Source organism: Rattus norvegicus, chromosome 1 (assembly GCF_036323735.1).
Source record: "Rattus norvegicus strain BN/NHsdMcwi chromosome 1, GRCr8, whole genome shotgun sequence".
Lineage (NCBI taxonomy): Eukaryota > Metazoa > Chordata > Mammalia > Rodentia > Muridae > Rattus > Rattus norvegicus.
This window is the reverse complement of record NC_086019.1, coordinates 144,921,084-144,933,096: the sequence shown is the minus strand read 5'-3', so window position 1 is coordinate 144,933,096 and position 12,013 is coordinate 144,921,084. Positions and strand designations below refer to the sequence as shown.

Sequence of the window (12,013 nt, the reverse complement as noted above, 5' to 3'; positions counted from 1 at the left end):
TGTACACCATCTTTCATGTCACAAGAATCCTTTTGCCTTCATCCTGTCCTTTCTCATCACCTAATATCACTCAAAGGGAACTGTTTAGAACCTGATTCACACTTCTTGGACCTCTCAAATAAAAAGGTTCCTATCTGGGACAGAGGCTAGTAGGACGGTTGCTCTGGAGGAAGTTGTCAGGTTGGAGAGAGTAGGCCATGCCTCCTCCACCTTCTGCCCCTTCTACCTCTTGGCCCCTTCACCCAATGCTCCCTTTCAGCCCATGGCTCCTCTATCCTGTGCCCCCACTACCCCATGCCCAGTGATGGGTCTTCAAAAGGACCCTTAAGAGAGCAAGCTATGTCTGCTGCTGTTGGGGTGATAGCTCAAGATGGGAGGACAGGCTGTTTTGTGCAGGTAGGAAGACTCCTTGGGGTCGCTTGTATCTTAGAGTTTGCCAGGAGCAAAGATGAGACCTACAGAAGAGAGAGATATCAAGGAGGATCCTAGTTCCCCTTCCAAAAAAGCTCCCTACACAAAGGAAAAGAATTCATTTACGAGGTCACAATGGGACGGCAGACAAGTTTGGGGAGGAATAAGACAGACTTTGGGGGGAAAAGGTCTGTCTGCCTGGTTGGGGGAACTTCAGGAGAGGGCCTTCAAAATGGGTTTCTCTAGACATGAGAGACTCAGATCTGAGAATGATACAGGCCGCACAGCCCAGTGTCACCACCTGTTGTGACAGCCACTCCAGCAGCCAGCTAGTCACCACCACTCTTACAGCCAGCCCACTGCTCTTGGAGGAGTGTGTAGAGGGAAGCCCTACCTTGCTCCTTCTCCGAAGACAAGCATCCTGCTAAAGAGGATCACACTACAGAAGAGGAACAGTGAGTAAATCTACAGAACTGGATGTCCAATTGCCGACTTCGAGAGTCCTAAAACTGTGTCGCCTGAGAAGGAACAGAAATCACAGGTTCTGCTGGATATTCATTCAGTGAGAGGGAACAGTTCCCATACTGCAAAGGATGATGGGAGAGCAAACATGTTGCCTCTGCATTGCCTCCTGAGCTGTTTGCTCAAAACACTCTGAGGTGGAAGTCACATGGCCCAGGACTGTCAGCATCCCCATTCAGCCCTGGCCATGACTGCTCTGGCCCTTTACATGCGTCCAGCCATCTGAGTCTTAGATCTCAGCCCCGACAGTAAATGGACTTCAGAGCACAGCATGTGACCTCCCCTGGTGACGCCTGAGTGGTAAAAAATGGCAAGGCCGCTGTGATGGGTCTATATTTGGACTGTCACTCAGGGGCAGGCCTGTTGCTATTTGTGGTGGATGCTAGCTCATATTACCATCCAGCTTTGGCACCCCACTTCCTAGGCTGGACTAGCCAGAGCTTAGCTTGCAGAGCACGCAGAGGTCACCGGGAAGGGGAGCTGACCAGACAGAAATCCAATTTTTCCAGCAGAAACCTAGGACCGTGGAGTTAAAGGACACATTTATGGACCTTTAAATGAGCAGGCAAGTTTGGGGATAGTTATAGTATGGTAAAGCAAACTGTGTTATCTCCCTGATATCATTGAACACTACAAATGTAAATTACACTCGATTGGGTCGATGTTTTCCATGCCTGCTTGAACTTGCAAGAATTCATCTCTCCTGAAGATGGTACCAGGCATGAAAAGTCCCCTAAAACTGGCAGAGGTTGACAGTTCTTGACCTGTGTCTTTGGGTGTTTTTAGCACACGGCCCATTTGCTAGAATGGTTTGAAGCTCTAGCCACAGCTATTATCTGGTTATGGTATTGTGTTACAAATACTTTTAAATTCTAATCTGCCAACGCTTTCTAAAAACTCTTGATTTCTATGCTTCAATTCAAACACTGAAAATCGATGTTTCTTGCTGATTTCCATGTGTGCTACAGGCAGCCTGCTCTTAAAGAAAACCTTGGGGTGTGCGCCATGCCTGGGAAACTGGTCAGAACCATAGAGCAAGAGTCCCTAGAAGGAAAAACAAAAAAGACTTTTCCAATTAAATCATAAAGACACATCTTACACATAGGACTTAGGCAAATACCTTCTTTTTTATTTATTTTCAATTCTGTGTATACGGTTGGTTGTACGTGCATGAAGATATATATATACATGAGTACAGACAGGTCTGCATGGAGTCCAAAGGTGTCCGAGCCTGCTCAAGCTGGAATTACGGGCAGTTGTGCGTATGCTAGGAAGCAAACCGGATCCTCACAGCAAGAGCATTAAGCAGGGGTAACAGCTGAGCCAGCGCTCCAGCCCCCGTGCTGTGCTGTCAGGGCAGAGAGAGGAGGTGTCTGCGAACGTTTGCAGTGTGGACTGTGGCTCATTACTCCCCTAAACCTTCGCTTCAGACTTTATAAAATGGCAGTTTGTCATCAGTGTGTCGTCCCCCCCCCCCCATCCTGACCCCATTAAGAAGCTGAAGGAAAGGTAAAGTGTGTGGGAGCTGAGGGGGACTGTGCGCTGGGGCCTGTGCGCTGGGGCCTGTGCTACAGGAGCCTGGCTTTGCTGCTCAGCATGCAAACCAGTTGGCCATCACATAGGAGAGCAGATGCTGGCAGGGAAGGCTGTGCTCTAATTAGCATGCGTTAAAGGATTGTCAGTCTTCTTGCTGGTATCTTCCCCAGGGCTCAGGTGGGTACTTTGAGCTAAAGCTTCTCTCAGTCTGTCTCTGTCTCTGTCTCTGTCTCTGCCTCTGCCTCTGCCTCTGTCTCTGTCTCTGCCTCTGTCGCTGCCTCTGTCTCTGCCTCTGTCTCTGTCTCTGCCTCTGTCTCTGTCTCTGTCTCTGCCTCTGTCTCTGCCTCTGTCTCTGTCTTTCTCTCTCTCCTCTCTTTCTCTCCTCTCTCTCTCTCTCTCTCTCTCTCTCACACACACACACACACACACACACACACACACACACACACAGGGGAGTTTTATTTTTAGAGTGCCTATCCTCTATGCATAGGAAGCCTAAGGTTAGATCTCAGCTCTCACTGGACTGGTGACTAGCTGCCACACAGACAAATCCTTGACAAATTGTTCATAAAGAAGCTTCTTGTTGCCCCACCAAAACCTCAGTTTTAACATATTAAAATCTAGAAATTGACTTCAGGGCCCTTCCAACCCTAGAACACCACATCTCTCTATAGGCCACTGGGTTGGTCTTGTGTGGGGATGTGATCTCCTTAGGCCATGTCTTGCCACTCTCAACACTGGGTGATACCAATAAGCTCATCTGTGGTTTGGGGGCAGGAGAGGGCAAATGTCACTTTATTAATGAAGGGGTAGAATAGCTGGTCTTCATGAAGGATGCGGCAGGTACTGGCTGGGTAGGAGATGCAGGTGGCTGAGAGCAGCAGAGAGGAAAGGCGGCAAACTGGTACCAGGAAGAACCTGGGGGAGATTTAACTAGAGACACTGAGGTCAATACAGCACAGAAGTCCACTAGCAAAGGGGTGTGTGTCATCACTTTGAGAGTGAAAAGCCAGGGATCCAAAAGAGCTGAGCCTGACCAGTGAGAGCCTTCAGAATCCAAGATGGCTGACTAGGCTTCTGAGTGTCTGTATCAGGCAGAGCCATGGGGCCCACAGCCAGAAGACTGAAGAAAGGACAGCTTCAAGGAATGTTTCTGCCTGCAGATCAGATGCGATATTGGAACCTCAGGGAGAAACTGTGATTTTAGTCTATGGGACCAGAGGCTGGGCTGGGTATAAAGGAAGAGGAAAGAGAGAAGGTAGCATGGCTGAGAAGTCATGTTCCAGTCCCAGACGGGGTGATCATCCTTATTTGATTGTCTGGGGATATCCACAAGGTCAGGACCCATGTCTCACTCCCTGTGGCTAACACCCGGTGGTGTCCTGTTCTCTGGAGTCTGCACTTTGCCATCCCCAGGAACAGTCAATGCGCAGACGAATGAGTGGACGGCTATAGCCCGACACACAGAGAGATCAACAGCAGGGCTGGTGAGGAACCCCAGGTTTCCCCCAGACGGTGACTGAGAATGCAGACTTCCTGATCATTCCATGTTGCCCAAAGCCAGGAGTGCCAGAACTTCCGAACCTCTGGATGACCTTGGGGCTTGCCTCATGCTGGAAGCTGAGGCAGCAGCCGGGGCCCAGGTAGGGATGAAGGTGGGATACGGCTGAAGCCAGATTTGTTTGCTGAGACACAGCCCCGGGGAAGCTGTGTGCTCATCCTCTTGGGTTTCACTTCCAGACTATCGACCCTCTTCTTCATTCTTCCCCTCGCCCCCCCAAGGTGCCGAATCAGAGCTTACAGCAGGTAAAACAGTAAGACTTTATTTTCATGTAGTGGGAATATCCGAATAGCTAGACATTCAGACATGCAGGGTTGAGAAAACAGAACTCTAGGCTCTTAGGAAAGACTGAAATGTTCTATTGAGAATCACCCAGCACAATAAGGAGTGAACTAATCCAGGTTGGATCGTGAATTTCCACAGCTAAAGAGGAAAGTTGGGCCTTGGAAACTACTGAAGGGAAGAACAGACTTACACATGGACAATGCACATGGCAACCTGCAGGCGCCGGAGATCCTCCAAAAATGTGTTATGTAAAAGCATATCCTATAAGCAATGTCATTTGTTGATGATCTGTGTATTTTTCTACAAAAAGTGTGCATGCAGGACTTGGAAGTGGGGAAGGGACAGAGACAGGCAACTACTTTTTAAATTTTTTTTTTTTTGGTTCTTTTTTTTCGGAGCTGGGGACCGAACCCAGGGCCTTGCGCTTCCTAGGTAAGCGCTCTACCACTGAGCTAAATCCCCAGCCCCCTTTTTAAATTTTTTTATAATCATAAGTCATTAAACAGTAAGTTCCCTTTTCTGCTGAATCAAGATACCAACATAAGGGGTTGGGGATTTGGCTCAGTGGTAGAGCGCTTGCCTAGGAAGCGCAAGGCCCTGGGTTCGGTCCCCAGCTCCCAAAAAAAGGACCAAAAAAAAAAAAAAAAAGATACCAACATAATTTTTAGTTGAATGTAAACAGAATCGCATGTATGCATTATAATTTTTGGTAAATAACTTAAAAAGTAAAACAAAAATGCAGGTGTAGTGTGTGTACTTATGTTTGTGTGTGTGTGCATGTGTGTGTGTGTCTTTATATGAGTAAGTGTATGTGTGTGTACTGTGTGTATATGTGTGTGTATGTGTGTATATGTGTATAATGTATGTATGTATGTATGTGTATATGTGTGTATGTGTTTATATGAGTAAGTGTATGTGTGTATATGTTTGTATGTGTATATGTTTGTATGTGTATATGTATATATGTGTGTATGTGTGTATATGTGTGTATGTGTGTTTATATGAGTAAGTGTATGTGTGTATGTGTTTGTATGTGTGTATATATATATGTGTGTATGTGTGTATATGTGTGTTTATATGAGTAAGTGTATGTGTGCACATGCACATGTGAGGTCAGATATTGATGTCAGGTTCCTTCATGAATCATTCTCTTCTCCCTGTATTTTTTTAAGACAGAGACTGTTACTGAGCCCGGAGCTCATTGATTGGGTTAGGCTAGCCAATCAATAAACTCCAGGGGTCTGCCTGTCTCTGTCACTTCCTCACCTCTGTGTTGGGTTCAGACACATGCACCTGCACCTGGCTTATGTAACTGTTCATGATCTGAACTCCAGTCCCTGGGCTTGTGAGACAGCTTCTTTACTGACTGGGCCATCTCTCCAGCCCCAAAATGCATCATTTGATGAAGTGGACAGGACTTTGTTTATTTAAAAAAAGAAAAAGGCTCAACTCAACCCAGGAGTGGAAATTACAGGATCTAGAATGCAACAGGAATGAGTGAGTTCGTATTTTGTTTTTCAGTTTGTCCAGGCAAACTGAGTGACCGTGCTCACCTGTGTAGGTAGATGGGAATGGAGGTGGTTATAACATTCCATTCTTTCAGCTCCTTCTGAAATGTACGCCGAAATTATATAATGACCTATCATGAACATTTATTTCAAATAATATATCAGCTGACAACTTGATTAGATCCTCTTGCAATTTTGTTAGAAGCAAAGAGCTGGAAAGCACTTACCTTGAAAAAAAGATCCTTTCTTTCTCATTCATTAATGTCACTCACTCTTGGCATTGATGCCAATCCTCCAGGCTATCCTTTCATCCAGTCCCCTGGAGGCTTTATTAAATTCCCAAGCAATGAAATCTTACTGTGCAATGTAATATTCAGAATGAACAGGAAATATATTTTTGCTTTTCTGATAAGCGAAGGGCTGTTGAGAAGAAAGGACCTCAGAGGCTGCCTTGTTCCCAGGCGAAGCAGCTCTGAGAAAGGCCAAATGCAAACCTGAGACTGTATCTGAACGCTAACTCTTCATACCCAGTGCCTGGATTCCCCATGGAAAGCCCCGTGCACACGTGTCACGGTGTGGAAATCAGCATTATCAATGCCGTCCTTTGAAGGAGCCTGACTATGAACAAGGAGGGGCAGATGGTAGCAGGGGGGAGGAGGCTTAGTTTTACGCTGGCCTCATTCAAACTGTTCTTTCATAACAAATTATTCCACAGCTTGATAACCTAAAATAACCAATATTTATGATCTTGCATGGTTCGTGAGAGCTGTGAATGGCAAAGAGGTCATGCGGTGACCCTAGGTAGGGGTGATGCTCCTAATACACCTTTCTATAGCAGTGTCTCCAGCTCGCCAGCCAGCCTTAGGTCTCTAGGGAGGGTCTCCATGTGTTTCTGTTGAGCAATTGTGAGTCAGCTACGGCTGGGACAATTCAGTGAATTTGCTTGCCATGATGTAGACTGTGACCGTTGACTTCTTGGATAAAATCTGGAACTATGGAATCTCGTGCGCAGACTCTGCAATTCTCTTCTTGGGAACTGACGTTCACTTCTTCTGTGTCCTAGGTCTCAGAATACCCACTGACTGACTAGGAAGGGCTGTTCTGTGTCAATGGAGGAGGAAGCAGGGGAGGAGCCGGGGCTGGGGAGATCAACAGCCCCCAGAGACTTCCACTTTTATCACATGGACCTGTATGACTCTGAAGATAGACTGCAGCTCTTCCCAGGAGAAAGCAGCAGAACCCGGAGGGAAGTAACCCAGGCTGAACTGACCAATGAGCCAAGAGGGGCAGGGGACAGTAAGAATCTCCAGAAGGAAGTGGACGCGCTTGTCCATTTATACGGGCTTGAAGATGAACATGAGTTAGGGGGTGAATTTGTGGATGAACACAGATTGGGGACTCTGGGGTATCCGTACGGGATGAGGAGGAGGGATCCAGGCAGGGAGCAGAGAGACTGGGGGCTTAGTGGTGAGGCAGCTGAGGCCGAGGACCTGTGCTACGGAGTTCAAGGCCCTCCTGACCAATGCCAAGACCTTCGGGAAGCCTACAGGTACACACATGGCCGCGCCAGCGAGGAATATGAATGCTACGTCATCCCAGAGGAGGAAGATGAGGAAGAGCCTGCTGATGTCTTCTGTGTCACTTGCAAAACTCCAGTGAGAACTGTTGAGAAGGATTTTGATATACACAAGGAACACGAAGTAACCCCAATCAACAAGGCTCTGGAACACGCCAAGGTAACAGATCTTACATCTTCCGCTGGAGAGTGCATGTGTGTCTCGGGGAGGTGGGCAGAGGTTCAGTCCTTCATGCCTCCAAGGATGAAATGGTAGCCTGGAGAGATGGTTCAGCATTAAGAGCACTGGCTGCTTTGCAGAAGTCTTGGGTTCAGTTCCCAGCATCCGCATGGTGACTCACAGCCATCTGTAACAGCAGTCCCAGGGACCCCGATGTCCTCCCCTAGGCTCTGTGGTCACTAAGAACACAACGTGGCGTACAGATACACACACACACACAGGCAAACATCGGTGCACATGTTTTTTTTTTTTTTAATTTAAAAAAGATAGAATAAGCTTATCGTTGATACTTTATTCGTTCTGCTCACCTCCACAGGATGAAATTCACAAAAATATGTGCAAATTGGAACAGCAGATTATTGAGATGGAAAATTTCGCTAGCCACCTGGAAGAAGTGTTCATCACTGTGGAGGTAAGGCCGAGTGTGGTGATCTCTCCACAAGTAGCTTCCTTCAGGCAGCTGCTCCCAGTGAGCTACAGAAGCCATGTCTTGGAATGTGAGAGCCCGCCCCTCCCCTCAGCTATCCACTGAACTTCACTGCCCCTGGGCAACTACAGAGGTGACTGTCACTTGCCTTCATCCCCCTACTCTGTCCTCTACGTGGGAGAGGCTGGTGTGTGTGTGTGTGTGTGTGTGTGTGTGTGTGTGTGTGTGTGTGTGTGTGTGTTTGCTGTTGTTTGGTTGGTTACTTTGTTGGTTGGTTTGATTTCTTGAAACAAGGTTTCTCTGTGTATCCCTGGCTGTTCTCGAACTCTCTCTGTAATCCAGACTGACCTCAGATTTGGAGATCCACCTGCCTCTGTCTTCTACCTGCTGGGGTTAAAGGTGTGTGCCCATACTACCCAGATTTATAAATGTTTATTACATGAATAAGTAAAACAGAAACTTTCCAATCAAAGTACCAATTGCATGGGGTTTAATTTTCGTTGTTGCTGTTTTGTTTTGTTCTAACAGTGATGACACCATGGTGGCACCATCCAGATGGTGAAGTGAACAGTTTCCTTCTGTCCTGGGAGTTGGGGTGGGATGGGGTGGGTATGTGTGTTTCTGTGCATCCGTGTTTGCAAGTACATATGCACATGCACTTGCATGTGAAGGCCAGAGGTCAAGTTTGGGTTTCTTCCTCAGCCATTCTGTACCCCATTTTTGAGACTGGATTTGGAGTTCTGTAGCTTTGCTAGTCTAGCTGGCCTGAAAGACCTGGAGATCCCCCTGTCTCAGTCCTCAGTGTTAGAGCCACACAAGCTCACTGCTACACTGTCGGAACTACATTCACTCACTGCTGACCTACATATGAACTACATATGCTCACAGCTGCACTTACATACAAACTACCTACGCTCACTGCTGCACTGCTGACCTACATGCGCTCACTGCTGACCTGACCTTTTACACAGGCGCTGGATACCCTAATTCAGGTTTCCATGCTTGCTTTGGGGCTCACTCTGAGACTCCCCTGGGTGCTGTCTGATGTCCTGCTGTATAAGCAGGCATAGTGTTTCCTTGCTCTCTGGAGTTTTTAATTGTCTGTGTGTGGTGGGGTGGTACCCATCATATCACAGTTTTCCCCCTTTGAAAATGTTTATTGTTTATATCCATTTTATATGGTATTATGCAAAGCAAGGACATTTTCACACGTGTATATAATGTGTGTTGAGCATACTCCTCCAAATCCACTTCCCTCTTTTATCTCCCCCGTTCTTCTCCTCTTAGTACTCTCTGTTCCCTAGACAGTTTCATGACCTTTGTACATACATAATTTTATGAATCTATGTGAGATTCAGGAGCAACAACTGAGAGAGAATGTATATTTGTCTTCTGAGGCTACCTTAATTATATTTTCTCTAGCAGCATTCATTTTCCTGCAAACAGTTCCATTGAGTATGTAGACATTTCTTTACCCGTCCCTCTGTGATGGACACCTCGGTTAGTTCCATAACTTAGCTAATGTGGATAGCACGGATGTTCGATGTCCGTGGCAGGCTGACTTGGGCCAGATGGGAAGTGTATTTTCAGCTTTTTAGGAAACTGTGTACTGAGTGTCCATGGTGTGGGGACCAATTTACATCCGAAAAGTGGCGTGTGCAGAGTCCCTCTTGTCCACACGCCCGACAGCAGTTACTTGTCAAACAGGTCTTCATGTTTCACGCTCCCCACTCCGTCTGGTTATCGTTCCTCCAACACAGACACACTTCTAGCTGTGCGCGGGTCATACAAAGAAGCATCTGTATGGTCTCTTTTAACCTAGCCACTTTGCAAGCTTTCCGACAAGACCATCGAGACCGTAGAATTCCAAAACTGGTGGCTGCATCCTGGGCCAAGTGTGTCCAGATTCTCAGTCTCTTACTCAAAAGTGAGATGAAAACCCACACAAATTGCCAAACAGCTGAGCGGTAGAGCAGATCCGAAATGCTCTGCTGAGATCTCCAACAGAGCTGGACGTGGTGGTGCACACCTTTAATCTCACCAGCTGTGAGGCAGAGGCAGGAGGAGCTCTGTGAGTTCTAGGTCAGCCTGGTTTACATAGCGAGTTCCAGGACAGCCAGGGCTACATAGAGAGACCCTGTCCAAAAAGCCCAAACGCCAAAATGTTGACAACAGGACACATGAATGAGAGTACTCAAGGGACCTGATCATCGCTTGGGGTTCTCTTTATTGTTTGGTCTGCCTTTGTTGTATGTGGTTTCCTTTATGAGGTTGAAAAAAAGGGTTACGATTTGGGAAATTTGCTACTTTGACTGATGGGCTTTGGTTACATGAACCCTCATTCACTGCCTATGTCCCTTCCCAGGATGTATCTGACTTTAATCGTTATGTATACCCAATTATGTGTGAGCATAAGACGGTAAATAAAATGTTCTGTCTTCTCTCTAAAAGTTCGCTTTGAGGACACAGTTTGACATATTATGCTTGCACCCAAATCCAGTCTAGGCCACATCTGCCCCTATCCCATGGTCCTGCATTGTGATCTGGGATGTGTTTGAAGGGAAACGGGGTGTTATCAGGGGTGGCTAAGAAGAGTGTTTCCACTGTTCAAAGCATGCATGCATGCAATTCTGTGCAAATAGGGAGGGGTCCTAGGTTGCTAACAGGTTGTTAGGTGCACTGTTCAGAGTAGGGGATGTGCAGACCCCAGAAGAAGGGGAGTCCAAGGTTGCTACGCTATTCCCTGTGTCTGCATTGCCTCAAAAGGGACCTCTCATCCTTTAATGCCCCCTCCATTCCTGTCCTGACACGGGACAAATGTAATGTGCGTTCTTCATCCATAGACCAAGATCACTGAACTAAAAGCTGTTCTTAGTTGCCCAGTGGTCATACTGACCTCTAGAGCTCCACAGAGCAAGAGCAAATCCTCTGTCCTGGCCAGCTTTAGTTAAACACTGAAACACACACACATCCTCCGCCTCAGAGAGAGAGAGAAAAAAAGAGGGAGAGAGAGAGAGAAAGAGGGAGAGAGAGAGCTGCCCCAATAATCCAGTGGAAGCCCTTCTATTTCCAAGCACAAGATGGAAGGAGAGGGATAAGAGTGAGACAGCAGAAAAAAAAAAAAAAAAAAAAGAACTCTTGAAAAAAAAAAAAGAGGGGTTGGGGATTTAGCTCAGTGGTAGAGCACTTGCCTAGCAAGCGCAAGGCCCTGGGTTCGGTTCCCAGCTCCGAAAAAAAGAAAAGGAAAAAAAAAAAAAAGAACTCTTGAAGAGTGAGACAGCAGGGCAAACTCCCATGCTCAAACTGGAGAGATTTCTCAGGGTTAAGAGCACTGCTCTTCTTCCATAGGACCTGGGTTTGATTCCTAAGTGATTCACAATGGCCTGTAATTCTAGTTCTGGGCATCCAGTGCCCCCTTCTGGCCTCTATGGACACTGCACCCATGTGGTGGACAGACATACCTAAAAGCAAAACTCAAAAGTCTTAAGTTCCTTGTATTCAATTCTGTCATCCAATTCTCGGACCTAAGTCACTTCATCTCCAGAGAGGACACTGGGAACATCCAGTTACCCTCACCAGGGACTTGCCTATTGCTTTACCCTCTCTATTCTGAGAGGATTTTATGCTTAGTAACGACTCTCAGCGTGACTCCTAGAGGCTTCATAGGATGAAAGTGGCAACAGTCAAAACCCACTAAGCCCCCACAGGCTTCCAGTATGAGAAATGGGGGCTGGAGATCCCCCTGCTCTTTCCCAACCTCTGTGCTCCCCGTTTAAATAGGATAGGTATCAACCAGATGGTGCATGCCTGTAAATCCCAGCACTTAAAAAGCTAAGGCAAGAGGATTGCTGTGAATTCCAGGCCAGCCTGGCCTGCATAGCAGGTACCAGGCCTTATAGGGTCACCTAAGAAGATGCTATGTCAAGAAAACAACAAATAAATACATAAATACCACACATTCCAGATC

The 12,013-nt window shown here is 46.9% G+C and overlaps 1 protein-coding gene across 4 annotated transcripts in view; it reads left to right on the top strand.

Moving 5' to 3' along the window:
• Positions 1 to 1,343: 1,343 nt before the first annotated feature.
• Positions 1,344 to 12,013, top strand: part of Fsd2 (fibronectin type III and SPRY domain containing 2) — a 33,255-nt gene continuing 22,585 nt past the window's right edge. The window contains exons 1-4 of one of the 4 annotated variants that reach the window (XM_063262717.1): positions 2,523 to 4,112; positions 4,210 to 4,275; positions 6,887 to 7,559; positions 7,936 to 8,031. In XM_063262717.1, coding sequence (XP_063118787.1) covers positions 6,933 to 7,559; positions 7,936 to 8,031 — 723 coding nt within the window. In that variant the 5' untranslated portion in view covers positions 2,523 to 4,112; positions 4,210 to 4,275; positions 6,887 to 6,932. Of the gene's footprint in view, positions 1,499 to 2,522; positions 4,113 to 4,209; positions 4,276 to 6,886; positions 7,560 to 7,935; positions 8,032 to 12,013 lie in introns of those variants that run through there. The other 3 variants (XM_006229440.5, XM_039113049.2, NM_001191627.1) reach the window with 3 other exon arrangements.